We start from the raw sequence: 18,910 nt of genomic DNA on the forward strand, positions 1-18,910 counted from the left end.
TTAATTTCTCAATAGTTCATGCAAATATTCTTACTCTCCTGCTGTGAGGCTGATAATATTATGCGCCTAGTCAAAGCGACACTAGCGTCGCAATAGCTTCATAGAAATGTCGCGCGCGCAATTCACAGTCATGATGCTGGAACACATCGTGCTCAAAGCTGGTAGCAACAGAGATGAGGGGACCGGCCTTCCGAAGATTCCGAAGCTGTGGAACGTGATTATAGATGCCGATTTCACCCAGGAATGCTACCCATAAAAACTATAGTAAATGACTGCGATAGCAAAACCACGGAATAAACGAACCTTAACGAAGCGGCATTGAGAGTCTACGCCCGCTCGGGCCGTCCGAATCTCCACTTTCCAACTGCCGATCCCTTGCGGAGAAATCCACAGGCAATGATCTACGCCAAGGTACCAGGGCAGGCTACGTCAATTGCCGTGACTTTTCTCCTTGGAGCTCCTCCCTATAAGTTACACCTATTTCCATAACTTATTTCTTTACGCAATCGGTTCTGAGGACAAATCTGCAGACATTCACATCTTACCGTCGATATTTCAGTGTCGTACAACAGCCTGCATTGCATCATGGATCCGGACAAGACCAGTACAGATGGCACAGACAACATGAGGGGTTCAACAGGCTCGCAACCTCTCATCTCAACACCCGACATGGACCGAAGAATCAGACGCGCTGTAAGTTAACCCCTCCCTCAAACATCAATTCTCTAACTCACAGAAACCGTCAGTTTGACCGTCGCGTCATGCCCGTCGTCTGCTGTCTCTACGTCCTCTCGTATCTCGACCGCGGTAACATCGGCAACGCCAAGACCGCCGGTGCACAAGAAGCCTTGAACTTGAGCTCCGATGACTGGGCGTGGGTTCTCAATTCGTTCTATCTCGCGTATATTATGTTTGAGTGGACGACTATGTTTTGGAAGATATTCCCTGCTCACATTTATGTGTCCATCCTTTGCGTTTGGTGAGTCTTCCGTAGCTTGTTGGGATTTCCGTTGCTGATGAAGAGCCAGCTGGGGCACGGCTGCGATGTGTTCTGGGTCAGTTCATAACATGACTCAGTTGATAGTCACGCGCATCTTTCTTGGTATTTTTGAAGCTACCTTTGGTGCTGGTGCTCCATTCTTCTTGTCGTGTCTGTACAAAAGAAGAGAATTAGGTCTACGGATGTCTATCTTACTTGGCATGTCTCCTCTGGCAAACACCTTTGCATCAAGCTTAGCATATGGCATCACTCATATCAAGGGATCGTTAGCACCATGGAGACTGTTGTTCATCATAGGTATGACCACCCCTGCTCAGAATAACATATACTGACATTAATCAGAGGGCGCACCCACTATCGCCTTCGCTCCCGTGGTCTACTTCTTCCTCATCGACTCCCCCGCAACCGCAAAGTTTCTCACAGAAGAAGAACGATACTTCGCCGTCCAGCGCGTCCAAGGTCCCGATGGAGCCAAGAAAAACGTAAATTGGAGACAAATCATCGCTGGAATACTCGACTACAAGAATTACGTCCACGCTGTCATTCATTTCTGCTGCAACTTTTCTTTCGCGGCTTTATCTAACTTTCTTCCTACGATTGTTAACGCCATGGGTTACAGTTCTATTAATGCCCAAGGACTTACAGCGCCGGCTTATTTCACGGCTTTTCTGCTCTGCATGGGAGCTGCGTTCTTCTCGGACCGTTGGGGGAATCGTGGGTTTGTTGTAGCGGGCTTTGCTGCCATTGCTACAGTTGGTTATGGGCTCCTTGCAGGGATTCAAGATATCCACCGCCCAGGTCCTCGATACGCTGGAGTATGGCTCGCTGCGTGCGGTATCTTCCCAGCCCTATGCATCAACATTACGTGGTTACTTAATAATCAGGGACGCGATTCGAAGAAGGGAGCAGGTCTTGCCATCACGTTGATAATAGGGCAATGCTCGTCTCTCCTGAGCAGCTACATGTTTCCAAAAGAGGACTCGTAAGTTGCTTGTCTAATTTATGCTTATATTACAACTAATATCGTGATAGACCATTCTTTGTCAAGGGTTGCGCAATCGGTTGTGGAATGAGCGGCGCCATTGTTATTTTGGCGTTATTTATGCATTTTGCCTTGGAGAGAGAGAACAAGCGCAATGAAAGGCTCTATGGACCTTTGGATGATGACGCCGAGGTGGATTTTGCAGATAACGGCGAGCAGAGCAAGAGTTTCCGGTACCTGACATGAGTAGATAGCCTCACCGATTAGACGTCATCTTTCAACCTACCCACCATGTCAGCATTAGACTGTAAGGCATATCAGAAGGCGGACCAGTTAGCCCCACGCATAGCCTCAAATCTGCCTTAATCCACAAAATAATATTCTCGTTAAAAATTTAAATATCTAAACATTATCGATCGTTGAATGTCGTTGTCAGCTATTTAAGCTGGACCGTCACCTTCACACAGCCAAGTATCTTCACAATGGCGACGAACAGTGTGACAAAGGCGGGGTCGGCCCCAGGGCTTGATGTCTTCAAAACTCCAGAGAACCCGACTTTTTATTCCGCGAACCTGTACCAGAGTCTCGACAAAAGCAAGCAAGAGATTCGACTCATCGAACTTTCTACACAAGCTGGCGATGACGATATGCTTGAGTGCAAGTTACTGCCTGCGACGTTATTGACCGACGCTCGAAAACAGTATCTTGCTCTGTCATATTGTGCAGGAGACCCAGCAGATACAAAGAAAATCCTGGTGAATGGGGTAAGATGCAACATTTTTGCGAATTTGCATCATGCGCTGGTACTCGCTCGCCGTTATTGGACTCGATCATCTGGACGAGGACCACTTCGAATCTGGATCGATCAGTTGTGTATCAATCAGCACGATTTGAGGGAGAGGTCACACCAAGTTGGCTTCATGAGGAAGATTTACGAGTCCGCAGAACGTACATTAGCTTGCTTATCGACATCAGAAACTAGTGGCGAGGGACTGAAATGGTTGAACGACCTATGTGATGCTTTCCCTTTTCAAGAAGACGATGGGACAATACTATACAACAGAGAATACAGATTAGGTACTGAAAAAGGGGCTGAATTACAAGAGGCAATCTGGGACACCTCCGAATTCGAGTGGCCTAGGGACTACAAACTGGAGAAATGGTTCCACATATGTGGCTATCTCCAGAAACACATGTTCATCGAGAAGTTTGTGAACGGGTGGATTGCGTTCTACGACGTGCTTACTAGCCCGTGGTGGAACCGAGTTTGGATCTGCCAGGAATTCCTGGTATCCAGTCAGCTCACCTTCCTGTTCGGCAACCATTTCATTCCATGGGAAAAGTGCTGGAGAACCATGGAAGCGTTTTGCGGAACACACAAAAACTACCAGATAGATCGGGACGCTTTCCTGGTATACCTGGGCGTCTCGGTAGGCTCTCCTGAGGATCGCCAACTTTGCCGCATCCTCGGCATGGTCAGCCAAAGAGACCACGTCCGCCAAGTCAATCACGTTGGGGTGGCCTTGAGGATGAAGATTCGCTGGACTGGCAGCAAGGATATCATAGACCTTCTGTCGCATTCGCGTTCTTGCAAATCTTCCGATGATCGTGATAGAGTATATGCTATTCTCGGGCTAGCTTCGCCAGGGTATCGGGTGTTTCCCGACTATTCACAAGACATGACCGCAGCGCAGGTCATGCTTATGACTACCAAGGCAATTATAGACAAGGAAGATAGCCTGTATGTCCTTGTAAGCGCTACCATGTTAGTTCGATCTAGGAATCTCGACGTGCCTTCGTGGGTCGTCGACTGGTCTAGTACCGAAGCTTCGGATATTCGAAACAACTTTGGGGGCAGGCGATTCCACCGACTGAACTGGGTGCCACAAGAATGTCCAGAGCATAGTTTTGAAACCATTACAAACACGTTTCAGCACACAGAAGCGCACATCCTGAGGGTTTATGGAACATTCGTCACAAAAGTACAGCGCATTCCAGCAGTATGGCCGCAGGCGGAATTCGCTGGGGCCCAAGGATTTCATGGCAGCGCTCTTGTCAATATCTCAGATGGAGATGAACTATGGATCTTGCGTGGGCTTGGAGTACCCATTATCCTAAGGCCATATCGTGATGGTTACCTGGCGATTAGTTGTGCCTTTCTCGTAGGGCCGAATGGCGAGGGGTTTGGGACACCGGTGATATCGACTGAAGAGATTAGGGCTAATAGGAGTCGCATCATATTATACTAGTGCACGCCCATCAATGTTCATGGAATGATAGTATACGGTCTTTTGATACTTGTGCGAATATTGCCGTATATACTTCTAATTTTAAGAGGTGTTATAGTAGTTTGTTTCAAGGATTATTTCACAAGAAAGACGAGAATTATGTTCAATGATCAACGCAGCTACCGTCGTTAGCGGTCTGCTGCTCCCAGGATGCGTTGGTATCGGAACCGCCTTTTCCCGAGAGCATCATACCCACAATGCCTAAAAACGCAATATAAAAACATCACCCAGTCTCTGGTTATCCTCCCCAAGGCCTCCATGTACAACCACAGCATCTTTTCCATCTCCATCCCGTACAGCATCAGCATCAAACCATCCCCTAGCAACAGGTTCCTCGTCACCAGTCTCCACCCTCTCCCAGGTACCCCCCTCAATATCAAAGGCCCAGACATCAGACAGCATCTTTCCAGCGCCAGCGTGGCCAAGAGCGCTAGGGTCTCTCTCGCCAAACATGGTGACCAAAAATGTCTTGCTCTGTACCGAGAGTGCCAGTAGTGTTGCGACACTTCTCGCTTCAGGGCCTTCAACGCCATCTGGCTTGTAGGTAACTGTAGACCATGAACCGGTCTCAATGTTATAAATATCCAGCGCACCGCCCTGTTCCGTGTTACCGTCGAAGCCGTTCATGCGATACAGTTTCCCGTCGTGGAATGCGATGGAGGAGCCACCACGCGCAGGCCCTGGTGCAGAGGGGAGCTCAGCCCATTCCCGTTTGGTCACGTCGAAAACCCAAAGGTCGTTCAGTCGGTTCTGCTCAGGGCATCCAGAGTGCAAGTAGATCTGGTCAACACCATCTGAGGTGATGCAATGGTAGCTTCGACCATCTGGGAAAGGCGCACAAAGATTGGCGGGCTTGATAGAGTCCCACGTATTTTCGGCTGTGTTGTAACGCCAAACAGCGCCCTTTTCTTCGACTGGCCTCATTTCGAGACCGCCGCGTCCGGAGAAGAGGAAGATGTTGTTTCCGATGGTGGTGCTTGGGCTGCCGACTCGAGGCGAGGGAGCTTTGGCGGGAGCTGTGAGGGTTTGCGCGCCGTCATCTGAAAGGGTCAGTAAATATTGAGTAATGGTTGAGTATAAGAGGACCTTGAGCATCGAGACTGACAACATCAACTCTGTTGTCGACTGGTTCACGCGGAAGTAACTCGCCGCCAAAGATGTAGATCTTTTGACTAACCGTAGAGACAGCTTGGGAGGAACGGTAGAGACGCTTGCTGGAAGTGATGCGAGACCAGGTGGCCTTTGGTAGATTAGTAGAAACCATTGTGAATGTCAAATTATAGTAAATAGATGATTAATATTGTGAGAACATGCCTGAGTAGCAGGAGGGAAGCTTTGTAGTTATACTCCCTCGAGTACCTTGTTGGGTTTTTAAACATCAAGTCATTTGGACGTAGTCTATCTGCTTCCAATACTATCACAACTACAGCTAGTTTACAACATGATGGCGCCATGCGTGAGAATCTAAGTCGTAAACCCACATGAAAATCATGGGTCACAGCGGGCATGCGGACTCCGCGCCCCCCATCAGAATAACCAACAATTCACCAATCAGCGGAGTGGACATACGGCACTTGAGATATTGAGGTTAGCTCACCACGCACCATTAAAACCACCACGGAATCCGCTCCTCCGCTGCAAACTACCAACCTTTCATTCAATCAACAATGCCTCCAAGAATACGAGCCTGCGACGGTTGTTTCAAAAGAAAGGTGACACACATGACCCACGCCCGAAGTATCCGTAGCCTAACGGCAATAAATTAGATTCAATGCATCAGACCAGATCCCGAACGGCGGTGTGAACGCTGCGCGAAGCTTCATCTCGAGTGCGCGTCCAACAGGGAGCCCAGCACTAAAGCAAATTCGAAGTATGTCCCTTTGACAGCGTAGGAGAAAGATTGGCTGACGTAGGTATTATAGAGTAGCCCTTGCAAGCCAGGTTGCGACACTAGAGAGCCGAGTTGCGCAGCTTGAAGCATATCTTGTGCAGATGCGTGCCGAGATTAGCGCAACTTCGGCCGCCGCTTCAATTCCAACCTTGCGAGGTGATTCTGAGGATACCGCGGGTTGTATCTCGCCATATCTCCAGCAGAAATGCTCAGACACTGCGTCTGTATCGCTCTGGACATGTCTCGGACAGCATTGGTACTTCAAAGGCATACCCATCAATTCCCCCCAAGGCCGAGAGTGGATATCCTCCAAGATCGGCAAAAGCGTCTCCCTCGCTGGGTTCCGCCTCTTTGGATCACATAAACACCAGTTTAGCAGCTCATCACCCTCATTCAAATTCCCAGAAAGACAAATGACGGAAGCATTTTTGAATTCGTACTTCACCTCGCCCTGGCGCCTTTTATACCCTATGATCGACCCAGTGCTTATGGAAGAGACATGGGCGGCGGCTTATTCCGAGTCGGAATCGGCGCAAGTGTGCCTTTTGGTGTTTATGGCTTTGTGTTCGCGGTTGAAGGGCTCCCAGGTACGCCTCGATGATAGCGATGTCTACATACATGCGTCGCATAGCTATTTGCCGCAGTTACTTGGTCAGAGCACTCTGGAAAGCCTTCAGACCGTTATCATGCTAGTAAGTGAACGATTTTAAGCAATGCCTACTCTGCGCTAACATATTTCAGCAAATCTACCACCTACTCTCAGGCCAGTGGGGTGCTGCTGCTGAACTCCATCCCTACGCCTGCCGTGCTATATACAATCTCAAAGGTCACATCGCACATCCACATCTACCGAACGACTCCGATAGCGCAGTTAATCGTCGACACAGACATATTCGGAACCTCTTCTGGCTATGCTACATCCTCGACAAAGACATAGCCATGAGATACGGGAGGCCGCCTTGTCTGACGAGGGACTACTGTGACTTGACGTTGCCACATGATTGGGCGAGGGTATATAACGCACCAGCTAGAACTACTCAAGACGAGATGATTTCGCACGACGATGCTGTTTGTTTTTCGCAGGACCTTTGCCTCTCGCAGATCAAAGAAACGATTTGTCTATTTCTCTGCTCGCTGGACGATTCGAAACTATCAGACGCAGCGATTCTTGGTCAAGTTCGTCAACTAGACGGTGACATTGAGACGTGGCGCTTAAGTATCCCAATGGACTATAGGCCAAAGTGGTCTCTGAGCTCGGGAAAGCCACTCATCCACCCAGATATGTCTTTTGTTCAAAGAACAAGGTGCATTAATCTGCAGCTAGAATACAAGTATCTGACGACGGTGATCCATACCGCTGTCCGGAGATGCGGCGCACTATACGCCGTTGACGATAGTCTACCTGACGATCTTCATAATGTTTATCATTCAAGTAGTGATATCTCTCTCGAGGCGAGTCGCACTACTCTCCAGATCTTCAAATCACATATAGATATCCTTCAGGAGGACATGTTTGGGTAAGTCGAACTCGTCTCTTTACACATCATAATTTAACATCAACAGCCACATCGCGATATACCCCCCGATAGCGGCCATGGCGCTTTTTATGAATCTTCTTCTTCATCCTTCTGATAAACGAGCCCGAAACGATCTTGATCTGTTGGCAGGTTGCGCAACGCTGTTCCAGGACATGGCAATGGAAGACTTGACAAATGAGGATATGGACTGTATTCAAGAGCTCAGCAGGTTCGTTTCCGAGCTTGTCCGTCTCGGGAACAGTGCGATATGGAAGGCAAAGAGGGAATGGAGGAGCACGGCCGGGATATCATCATGATCCGGCATTAAGACTCGTATACGGATTTTCCGGTACTCCCTATAAAGTTTCTAACTTGCGACCGGGCCGTATACCCGATGACAACGATCCGTCGCATCTGATTGGTCCGACCGGACCCTAAAGAAGTATCAACTATCCGGTCGAGATTTTTATCTTACGCGCCGTCTTTTCACTAACGAATTCTTGCAATTTACCGTCCGCGCCTTTTAGATGACGCTTTTCATCCTCAGAATTCGATACTACGTGAGACTTGTGGCTGAGAGCTTAACTCAGCGGACAGAACTTAGTGAACCGGATCAAGATCCCGGTCCCGCTTATGATAAGCACCGGTTGTTCTGAACAAGGCGCTTCCCCGCAATCATAACTAGCAAAGGGTATTTAGAGGGCGCACGCCAATGATAGACGAAGGATAACAAACACATAAAAGACGACGATTGAACTGACAGACAACCATCAACACGAAACATCAAACTCGCTCATAGTAAGGCAATTGGCATCATGTCTTCAACCACCACTATCCAAGCCCAAAGCGGCACCCTCACCATCTCCCCCAATTCCAAACCCACCCACGGCCATGAACTCAAAGACAAAACCCCCCTGCAAGCAATGTCCCACGGCGACGTCGTCCTCAGCGGCATCCCCACGCACCCAAACTTCGCCTCCCAGCGCCAATGGCAGCTCGAGCACATGGCCGCTGCCTTTCGCCACTGGCACCGCGAAGGCTACGTCGAAGGCATAAGCGGTCATATTTCCGTACGCGACCCTGAATTCACCGATGCTTTCTGGACGAACCCTCTAGGCCGACACTTTGGCCTTTTGAAAGTTAGCGATATGATCCTCGTTAATTTGAAGGGGGAGGTCATTGGGGGCAATCGCTCACGACCGCCTAACTCAGCGGGGTTCTTGATCCATGCTTCTATTCATAAAGCTAGGAGTGATGTGCACGCTATTTGTCACTGTCATAGCATTCATGGAAAAGCTTGGTCTGTGTTTGGAAAGCGTCTTGAGATGTTGACGCAAGATGTGTGTAAATTCCGAGGTGACGCTCATAGCGTTTATGACAGTTATGGCGGTGTTGTTCTGGGTAGTGAAGAGGGAGACCGCATCGCAGCAGCGATGGGACCCAAAGGAAAAGGCTGCATCTTGCGAAACCACGGTATTTTGACTGTTGGACAGACAGTGGATGAGGCAGCGTGGCTGTATACGTCTATGGAGAGGAGTTGTCGTGTGCAGCTTCTCGCTGAGGCTGCGGCGGCGAATGGCCTGCCCAAGGTTTTGATTGATGATGAGGAGGCCAATTTCAATTTTGATGTTGAGAGTGACCCTGAGATTTGTTACTGTGAGTTTCAGGCTTATTATGATTTGGAGGATGAGCTGTCCAATGGGGCTTTTAAGAAGTAGGAAAATCAAGAGCGGGATTATTATACCTTTTGCGCGCAGTGTTGTTTGAGACGATGGAGATATCAGGCCATAAATTTACAAGTCAACTGTTCTTCTTTTCAAGCTTCAGATGGTATTATAGACAGGTTGTGAATGTACTGTGCTCTATTAGTCGACTTCACATACAGTGCATTACCAAAGTCCTGTTTCCTTGTAGGTGGTTCTGGTGTTCGATGACTTGCTGTTTATTTAAAAGTTCTCTATAAATCATAGATCTTCTGATATGCTGCAACCCTTCCTTTGCCACTCGTGAGCTCCCAAAAGCAAAAATGCGTTGTGATATGCACGGCGAGATAGCTGGCAGTTGGGACAATATTCAGTTGAAGTGACAGGCCCCTGGCCACGGCATCATCCTATGACCAAAAAGGACTTTCTCTCACTCCTATACTTTGACTGTCGATTGTATTATGCCTGGCCATAAGACTTAGCGCCCATTGCAATATACCATAGCAAGGGTCTGGCCATATGTCATATTCTTGCACTCCAGGTCAGACAAGCTATCAAAACTGCGCCGGGCTATGTGCTTAGCAGAGATCCTAGGCTTGGACTGACTCCTGGATTGACCTTTTCTTTTCTTCTCAGGTTTGAGGAACGCCTTGCTCTGCGTGCCTGGTGCGTAGTATTGTTCATTTATTCCTCTTCTTTGTGCCAAGTCTTTGTATTGTTGGCTGTCGTGCACCTTGAAGGCTTTGCGAATTATACTTGTGAAGCGGCGACCATAGCACATGTTGAAAGTGTAAGAGGGGGTTTGCTTTTTATTTGTTGGACATTCGCGAGAAGAAGGTCCAGGTTTGAGGGGGATCAGAGCTGGATGATTTGAGAAGTTGGCAGGTTGTCTTGAGGCAAGGGAAATTGGTTGCAATACTGCTGTGTAGAGGCGCAGATTTGTATGGGCTATCGACACCGGGACTGCTCTTATATATCTTCATATCTACATGTCGCCTGTGATGTTGAGATGAGTTATTTGTAAAGTGAAGTCTTCCTGGGATAAACTCTAATACGACTGGCTAATCACATTCTTGAATATCATCAATAACTTCGGAATCCCCCTGCTTCGGACTGAGAAACAATACTCTGTATCATTAAGCTTCCGAGTGAAAATAAAAGATGTGCCTAGGCATTCACTATACACTGGCTATGTATCAACGTTTATTGTTCATTTCCTTGGTCTTACTGAAGTCTCTTTTAAGGTCTCAACCTCATCACAGTCTTAGCACACGGATCAATGCAGGTCCGAATATAAGCTGCCCATATGCTTTCGGAGTCAAGGTCTTGCACAGGTTTCTTTTACATAGAGTTTACCGACTTGAGCCACGGCACTGACATTGGGTGCTTATCTTGAGGCTTGTGGCTGAGAGTCGAAGTTGGTAGAGAGAACTTATTTGGTTTAACTTTTCACAGGTTGAGGATTTTATATGAACATTGTGAATAAAGAGCTGAAATAGTGTATTACTGCTCTAATTTCTGCATATCCGAGGCCAGGCGGTCCTTTCTTGCCCAGCCTCTTGTCTTGTATGTCTGACAGTATCTCTAGAGGCGTCTAACATCGTCTCTCTGGCAATGGTCTCCAAGCATCCCACGTGTTCCTGTCGTAGAAAAGCAAAAGGCGAGCATAGTGGAATGGCACCAAGTGTAATTATATCCGACCTCCCAGGAAAATACAAGACGAAGCAGCATAGTCTGTTCCTTCTTAATGCAACCGTGGGTTTGCAAAGACAGAGATAGCTCAAGACAACATTATATTCCCAAGGATATAACTTGTCGTACCGTGCCTAGCCTAGTGATTTCTCCTTTCTGAGCACTGGAGTAACCCGTGGCGGATTCCTTGGTGCCGGCCTCAAGTCAGAGGACCATTCAGAGCCGCCATCGAGTGACTTTGAACAAGTCAAAAAGCTTTGCAGCGGTATTTTTGGGGGCAGAACCTCCGCGCATGGCTGTAGAGCCGCGTGAGCGAGCACCATGGCCCATAGCCCGAGTCCCGAGACTCGCCCCAGATCGAAATGCTCCGCCGGAGCTGTTGGACGCGAACCCGCCTCCGGTTCTTGGTCTGCCGCCACAGCACATGATGGATGCAAAGTGTGGTTGGGAGGTGGTGTAGGTGGTGGTGTTTGTAGATTGATAAGAAGAGCGTGGCTGAGTAACTGTGTGTGAGCCTGTAGCTGGATGAAGAGGGAAGAGCGAGGAGGTGACTGATTTAAGAAGAGAAAATATTTTCAGATTCGATGAACCAGAGGGTATACTTATATATTTTCCACATGAGGGCATAAGCTTCATACTTCTGTAACATCATGAGAAAATGAAAGTAACACGGTGGTATGAAGACTATCTCGACTCCGTATATCGACAAAGTTCGATGACCTTCGCATCTGATTAGTGTAGTAAACAAGTCTTTCCTATGAGAGTTTGATCTTGAATATTAAGATAAAGACAAATTGATTGATGACTGAAGGTTATAATAACTCACTGAGACATATCAATCTAATACACTGAAAAGTCCTATTTGACTTCAGGTTTTGGAAGGCAATATACATATAGCCTCAATAAAATCATACATCAGTCAAACTTTAGAATTCCTTTGACTCATGTTTTTGTAGAACTTGCATCAAGAGTTGGCGTTGCAAAATCTTGGCTTTTTTCTCCATATTCAAGACTGTCGAGTGTTTTCTGTCCTAGCCTCTCTCATGATGTCTACAGAGGCATCTGGCAACTCCCTATGGTAAGTTCCTCTCGACTCTTTCAAAGTTCTGTCTGCTGAACTAAACTCTCAGCCAAAAGTCTCTCATGCCTTCTCTTTATAAAACGTCGAAGATGGGTAAATGGCGAACATATCGACGGGATATGGTCTGAGCGTATGGTTTTGATCTTGCATCCAAGTTCGAAAAAGGAGATAAAATGAAGAAGCCTAGACTGTTTCTTTTGATTATAAACGTGATCGTGTGAAGATAAGAAGAGCAAAATTTCTTACTGCCAACTCCAAGGTAGAGGACCAGTTAGACCGTCCATCGAGTTACTTTAAATTCGCCAGGTTTCTTCGGAGTGCCCTTCTTGACTACAGAACCTCTAAAATGGCCCGCTGGCTTTTTGGCGCTTTTGCGAATATTAATGTGAATCTCGAGGCCCGATCGAGCAGGGCGATATGATGAAGTGAGGGAGTTGCTGGATCTTGATCTGCCGCAGCACATGATGAATGGTGAATGTGACTTGGGGCTGTTTGTTGACGTGGGCTATGGTAGATGGATAGAGGATGGTGAGAATAAGTGTTGGAGCTTATAGTTGGATAAGGGGATGAGAATGAGGCGGTGTGTTGTTTTTGGAAGGGGAATGGTTTTAGGATCAGGTAAATGGGAGGGAGGGGATATTTCTATAGATGTGAAACTCATCTTTGGCAACTAAATTTTCTCACTTCTATCTGGTCCAACCAAGATCCTGCCAGGAGAAAGGTTTATCTTTGAGATCCCCTGTGGGACGATTCAGGGGAGAGCACATTGGGTATAAGCATTCAATGTGCTTGATATATACTTCAGGCAGCGTATCAGATTTCAATGTGACAGCTGAACACAAACTTTGAGTTTATTGACTAACCCAATATCACACACACATACGCAGCAGATTAGCTGGGGTATTGAGCACAACTGTACAAAATCCACAACGAGCTGACCCGTAATCCGAGAGGGCTGGTATTTTATAAATAGAATCATTTGGATAATTATATCGTTGCCAAACTATTACTTATGCGATTATCAGTAAGCCGACCAGGGTCGTTTAGTGTATCTTGTCATTCATTATCTGTGTTCGCAGCCTAAAGCTTAACCTTATAGGCCACAGTCATCCCCATAGTGTAGCGTATCATTTCCCAATGCTTTAGTAATATGGCTCAATTCAGCATCAATTTCAGACATTGTATTCTGTATCTCCTAACAAACCAACTTCAAACCCATCCCAGTCACTCTCGCGGCGCAAGGCCATCACTACTAGACCTCATAGAACGACGTATCGAGCCCAACATGCTCGGGATTAACCTCGTTCAAGTTCCTCCCAGACCAATCACAATCCCAGAACGTGACCAGTGCCCAAAGCTTAATAAAGCTATGCACATACCCAAACGCGACCTGACAAATAACAAGCGTAAAATCAGAAGGATACTGCAGAAAGTGGGGGATGATCTTGATAACCTTTGTCCAGAACATGAAGACCAAGAAGATCACTAGGCCACCGCCATCGGAGTTTTCAGCGAGGACAAAAGTCGTGATGAGCGCTGTATCCCAGAGTATAGCAAAGTTGACAAGACCGGCCCAGTACACCATGAAGCAACTCCACGTATAGCGGGAGATAAAAGCCGGATCACGAAGTATGACTGGGTTGCTGCGAAAAGTCGTGCGTGCCCAGCGAAGTAGCTGATCCTTAAACTTAGGCCACTCACCAAGCGTCGTCTCAATAGTCGCATCCTCTGTATCCTGAAACTTGACCAGCCACCTTTTCTTCATACCCTCTCTCGTCAAAAAGTTATCATCATCAGGACCTAGTCCTTCACCACCAAAAAGACCAAAGCAGAACTTTTCATTGCAGAAGCGCTGGAGGAGGTCAGTGTCGTTGAGGAATTCTGTACGGTAAACTGCTGTTCGGCCTGAGATGACGAATACTCCACCGTCGATCGCGTTGGATGCACGTAGTTCCCAGTTGTGACGCTGGAGGTAATTGCATGCGATGAAGTTTACGATGGAAGGCCATGTCCAGACTCCAGGTGTTGTTCGACGAACTCGCTTCTTGGTAGCTACCATACCGACACTCTGGTCTTCAAAGGGTGCAAGAACAGAAGGGATAAACCTCCTTGACCAGAAGACATGGTCATCTGCGAAGATGGTGATAGGCGTAGTGACACTTGGCATAGCATGAGTGATCTGTCTTCTCTTACTAGGCTCAGGAAGTGCCGAGACAAGGATCTGAATATGCGGAGCATCAATGCTTAGTTTTCTGAGAACAGTCTGGCATTCCTCTCGCAGAACAGCACCAACCGTAACGACGAGAACGCACGCAGGATTATTCGCAAGGATACTTTCCACGCACTCCCGAAAGTCAGGGCCATGAGGATCAATAGTTGGAAGAACAACAGTTACATCATTCCTCGAAAACGAAGGATCCTGCTTTACCTCTGCAGGGCGATACATCCACGAGCCAAGAACATGTCCAAATAACCGGAGATACCTCAGTGTAAAGAGCGTGCAGAAGACTTGTGTCCAGACATCATTGACAAGAAGCCAAATACAAGTTATGCTTATGAGCAGTGGAACGATCAGTAACAGAGACGGAAGGATTCGAGAGGGAATGTGGTCTTTTGAAGGAAGGGCGGTTGGCCAAGGAAAGAGTGGCATGTTGATGGTGATCTTCTTACCGGGTGGACTGTTTTTGACGTGGAAGTTGGTAAAGTTGGCGGGAATCAACTGGTTTCCAAGAATTGGGGTTTTTATAATGGCATGATGAGGGCTGTGACAGTGTTCTGTGGTTTGAGCTGTGATTCATTGTTGTTGTTCATAATGAGCTTTGTTTGTGAGGCTAAGCGAGTCAGACACCTTTGTGAATGCCTTTGACGAACGCAAATAACAAAGAGCGGAAGGTAAGAGTTCATCTAAAGTCTGATTGGTCTCTAAACAGAGCGTTCTGTTCCAATTGGCAGATTGCGCACCACTCCCCGATTCAAAGACGTGGTATAGTACACTATTCGGCGGGAGGGACTTGGGGTGCCAGTATGCTTCACGCATTACCTGCGGATGCCGTATCATCCAAACAGACTAAGTAATTCACTGATAGGTGTTGTGACTGTAGGACCTGACTGCGAGGGTCACACCACGCTGTGATAATGAAATTAAACTGGTGTTGACGGTATACAAAGTAGCTCGACTTATTCTAGCAATTGCGTCCAAACTTCTCATTGTCTCATCTAAAGCATTTAACACTATCTAGCTCTAAAAGGAAATCTAAAAGATTCCAAAGAAACTACGCTTTCCATTCTTCTTCTCAGGAGGATAGACCACAATCCTATCCAAATCCGCACCCTTGACATCCTTCCCGTTATTCAACCCACCAACAGTAATAGTGTTCTTGCCCTTCTTGAGCGGCAGCAACAAAGGAGCTGATAGAATAATTCCCTTGTGAGTATCCTTTTGCCAGAGAGTGTGCACCTTTTCCTTGTCTCCGTTGACGACAACGCTGCTGATTCGTCTGACGGCCCATGTTCCGTTGATGCGATCGGGTTGACCCATTGGCTGGTCACCAAAGCCCATATCATCAATATCTGGATGACGATTAGTACATGAACACAAGAGTGAGGAGGAGGGGGTTTACTTTGGTGGTAGAAAGATACCCATTGGTCAGCGCCTTGTCCTTCAACTGTGAATGTTGCAGTACTGTCGTTGCCGTAAATGCCAGTTGCGATGACATGATCCGTCCCAAACGTCTAATCACCATGATTAATAACCCCCTACAAACTCGATAAGATTGACTCACAGCTTCTTGGAGGTGAGCATCACCAGCAAACTTGGCGTTCTTGGAGGGATAAGTCTTCCCCTTGATAGGCTTCCATTCACCAGTTTTGCTACAAGTAGTCAGCACCAACTTGACCACCAATCGCGGCGCAGTAAAGCTTACACATTCAAATCGTAAACATCGTGCCAAACGACTTTGAGACTCTTGTTTTCCTCATCGATCTCGATAGGAAGCCAGACGTTGCGACTTTCCCAAATGGATGGGAGATCCCACTGCAAAATGTTAGCTTTGACTTGCATCAGAATAACGCGTCATACCTGGTCAGCCATGTAGAGATACGTCGTCTTCTTAGTCCCCTTTATCCTCCACGAGAAGCCACTCTGTGTACTAAACGTCCTCGTATAAGCCGGCGCAACAAAGAAAGGCTGCGACCAGGGACCCTCAAGCTTATCAGCCCTCATAGCCACAACATCTACACCAATTAGCCTTTCTCACCCTAACTCACTTTCAGCCCCAGCTCACTTACTATTAGGTCGATAACCCGTCTTATGACTCATAAAAGTCCAGTAGCTCTTCTCAGTCTGAATAATAGTCGGCGCTTCGAAATCGTATTTATTAAACCGAAACGTGACTTTCTCAACATCCGTGAGGTTGTTGTTGAATTGGCTGACGTAGACATCTCGACCTTCTACTTTATCGCCGTTGGAGTAGAGAGCGTAGGATTTTCCGGTCTTGTAGTCGGTGAAGGCGCCGAAGTCTTGGGACCAGTTTCCGAGGGGTGAGACGGCGTGTTGGAATTTGTAGGGGCCTGCGATGTTGTCGGATGTTGCGAGGCCTTGGAGCAAAAGGCTGTATTTGCTGTCGTCGGCGTGCCACCACATCTAAGGGACGTCAATTTGGTGATTTCATGGGAGAGAGGGAACATACGTGGTATTTTCCTGTTTCTTCGCTGTAGAGAACCTTAGGTCGTTGGATGATACTCTCTGGCGAAACAAACTCATGGCCCTCCTCAGGCTCTGTAACACGTCAGTGATCATCACAAGTGTCAAACGGGGAGACAAACTCAGAGCCAAACCGTGAGACTCCCACGTAGCGAGGTCATCAGAACTATAGACCGAGATACCACCGCCTTCTTCCTGCTCTTCAGTTTTATGTTCGCCAAACCAATAAAACTTGCCACTCTCCCTATCAACACAAAGACCGCCTGCATGAGCATTGAATAGATTTCCATCGGTATCGTACCATCGTGCACCGGGAACAATCCACTTTGCACTCGCAAGCGCAGCGAATGCGAGAACCGAGAAGAGCGTCATGTTAGCAATCAATTGACTTGTACGACCAATTGAGAAGCTCTGTAACCTGTAAAAGCTTGCAGAAATGCTTTTGTTTTATAGCTATCTCGGTATATCTCCGCCCGACGGCGCAGGAATCCCCCAACGGCGTCATACCTCGTCTTAGCATCACAGCCGTTTATGCTTGTTTGTTTTGCGGGGGAGCCCCCCAATTTGCACGGCGATCCCCCGCTGGGGCGGTAGACGCTTCAATCATAGGGACGCTTGGCGCTGGGATGCGACCCGGGGTAATTGGGGACCACCAATCGGTAACTTTGCAAAAAAGAGCCTAAATTACGAGAGGAATTGAATCGGGTGAGCTTTGTCCGTTGCATTTCAATTGAGGACGAGCTGTTGGATGCGTGGTTGATCGGTGAGACGCTGTTAATGCTTTGATTACAGCGTGACAAGTGTCGGGTTATCGTTTTCCCTTTAGCGATGATATCTGTCCGTTGCTGACATGTATCATGGGAAATCTTACATTCACCACATGCCGCGATGGCTAATACACCGGGACGTCCGAGCAAGGCTTGCGACATATGTAAAAAGCAAAAGGTCTGAGAGATTAAATTACAAAGGTCACAGCTATTAACTTTGCCGTCCAGATACGCTGCTCCGGAGAGCGACCCAGCTGTAAGCGATGCGTCAGGTTGAAGAACACCTGTGAATACGGGGCCAAGCGAATCCCTTCTAGAAACAGAAGACATTTCACGGGAGCTATGGCTACAAATGGAACATCCCAATATATGGGGTCGAAGCGCCTGGCCCCAGTTACACTGCCAGCTCATCTCAACTTCGAACCTGCATTAAACCATGATTTCCTCCAAGGCATGGCCCCGTCTTTGGTCAATATCCTGATTGAACTATACTTTGATAATGTCTATCAATCAACTCTTCTCCTACACAAAGCCACATTCTTGCAATCACTTGCAGATCAGACTATCAAGCCTCATGTTCTTCTCAGTATTTGTGCATGGGGCGCCAAGTAAGCTTCCATTCTCATCTCCCCACCAAACTTATCTGACGACCAAGTTTCTACCGTGATGATTCAGACAAAGCTACCCTTAAAGACCAAGGTTCCACGACGAAATGGGCTAAAGAAGCTGGAGTTTTGGTCTTCCAAGATGCCGAAGACCTCAGCGATGATAACCTTGTGACGTTCTGCAATCTATCACTATTCTGGCATAGTCAAGGATCATGGAGAATAAGCTATCTTCACAAGGGCACGCGCACTGAATTGAAACCTGCTCATTGCTAACTCTACTAGGTAATGCCTGTCAACTGCTCCATATAAACGGGACAGGTCCAAAGGATGAATCCTCAATCGAAGCTGAACTACGAAGACGGCGATTCTGGACATGTTATTTGTTTCACTGTTTCAGCTGTGAGAAGCTATTCCGGTTCGAGGCAATTGCTAATGTTGAGAATCTGCCACTGCCATGGTCTGAAGAAGACTTCGCAGCTGGGACTTCATGTGGAACAATCGCAACGATTGCGAATGGAGTCTGCTCGGAAAGTATTTTTGCAGAGCTCATACGGGGTCTTCATCTCTGGTAGGTGAAATCTCAACTGTCGACATTTTTGCTGACTTCACAGGTCGTCTGTCGTGTCTGTCGTCAGATGCGAGGGCGGTCTCAATTCGCGCCTTCAGGAGATTTTTAGGG

General features: G+C 47.5%; 7 protein-coding genes across 7 annotated transcripts; 4 read left to right on the forward strand and 3 right to left on the reverse strand.

Annotated features, from left to right (window-relative positions):
• Positions 1-585: 585 nt before the first annotated feature.
• Positions 586-2,228, forward strand: FSUBG_5990 (high-affinity nicotinic acid transporter; the record flags this gene model as incomplete). Its single annotated transcript, XM_036684144.1, has 5 exons — positions 586-693; positions 747-979; positions 1,029-1,297; positions 1,343-1,982; positions 2,033-2,228. 5 exons carry the CDS (start codon positions 586-588, stop codon positions 2,226-2,228), a joined length of 1,446 nt encoding a protein of 481 aa, XP_036538561.1.
• A 236-nt stretch (positions 2,229-2,464) lies between these two features.
• FSUBG_5991 (uncharacterized protein) lies at positions 2,465-4,231 on the forward strand (the record flags this gene model as incomplete). The annotated part of the gene is made up of 1 exon (XM_036684145.1): positions 2,465-4,231. The coding sequence occupies one exon, from the start codon at positions 2,465-2,467 to the stop codon at positions 4,229-4,231; it is 1,767 nt and encodes a 588-aa protein (XP_036538562.1).
• Positions 4,232-4,471: 240 nt separating this feature from the next.
• Positions 4,472-5,534, reverse strand: FSUBG_5992 (kelch repeat-containing protein; the record flags this gene model as incomplete). Its single annotated transcript, XM_036684146.1, has 2 exons — positions 4,472-5,310; positions 5,357-5,534. 2 exons carry the CDS (start codon positions 5,532-5,534, stop codon positions 4,472-4,474), a joined length of 1,017 nt encoding a protein of 338 aa, XP_036538563.1.
• A 457-nt stretch (positions 5,535-5,991) lies between these two features.
• On the forward strand, positions 5,992-7,995 carry FSUBG_5993 (transcriptional regulatory; the record flags this gene model as incomplete). Its single annotated transcript, XM_036684147.1, has 6 exons — positions 5,992-6,007; positions 6,051-6,140; positions 6,198-6,748; positions 6,806-6,853; positions 6,903-7,678; positions 7,725-7,995. The coding sequence occupies 6 exons, from the start codon at positions 5,992-5,994 to the stop codon at positions 7,993-7,995; spliced, it is 1,752 nt and encodes a 583-aa protein (XP_036538564.1).
• Positions 7,996-8,493: 498 nt separating this feature from the next.
• On the forward strand, positions 8,494-9,396 carry FSUBG_5994 (fuculose-phosphate aldolase; the record flags this gene model as incomplete). Its single annotated transcript, XM_036684148.1, has 1 exon — positions 8,494-9,396. One exon carries the CDS (start codon positions 8,494-8,496, stop codon positions 9,394-9,396), a length of 903 nt encoding a protein of 300 aa, XP_036538565.1.
• A 4,010-nt stretch (positions 9,397-13,406) lies between these two features.
• Positions 13,407-14,804, reverse strand: FSUBG_5995 (capsule polysaccharide synthase Cps1; the record flags this gene model as incomplete). The annotated part of the gene is made up of 1 exon (XM_036684149.1): positions 13,407-14,804. The coding sequence occupies one exon, from the start codon at positions 14,802-14,804 to the stop codon at positions 13,407-13,409; it is 1,398 nt and encodes a 465-aa protein (XP_036538566.1).
• Positions 14,805-15,407: 603 nt separating this feature from the next.
• On the reverse strand, positions 15,408-17,228 carry FSUBG_5996 (putative beta-glucanase; the record flags this gene model as incomplete). Its single annotated transcript, XM_036684150.1, has 8 exons — positions 15,408-15,724; positions 15,775-15,886; positions 15,937-16,024; positions 16,078-16,187; positions 16,233-16,387; positions 16,442-16,796; positions 16,843-16,931; positions 16,979-17,228. The coding sequence occupies 8 exons, from the start codon at positions 17,226-17,228 to the stop codon at positions 15,408-15,410; spliced, it is 1,476 nt and encodes a 491-aa protein (XP_036538567.1).
• Positions 17,229-18,910: the final 1,682 nt, after the last annotated feature.

The sequence above is a fragment of the Fusarium subglutinans genome, assembly GCF_013396075.1.
Source record: "Fusarium subglutinans strain NRRL 66333 chromosome Unknown NRRL66333_c0000060, whole genome shotgun sequence".
Taxonomy (NCBI): domain Eukaryota; kingdom Fungi; phylum Ascomycota; class Sordariomycetes; order Hypocreales; family Nectriaceae; genus Fusarium; species Fusarium subglutinans.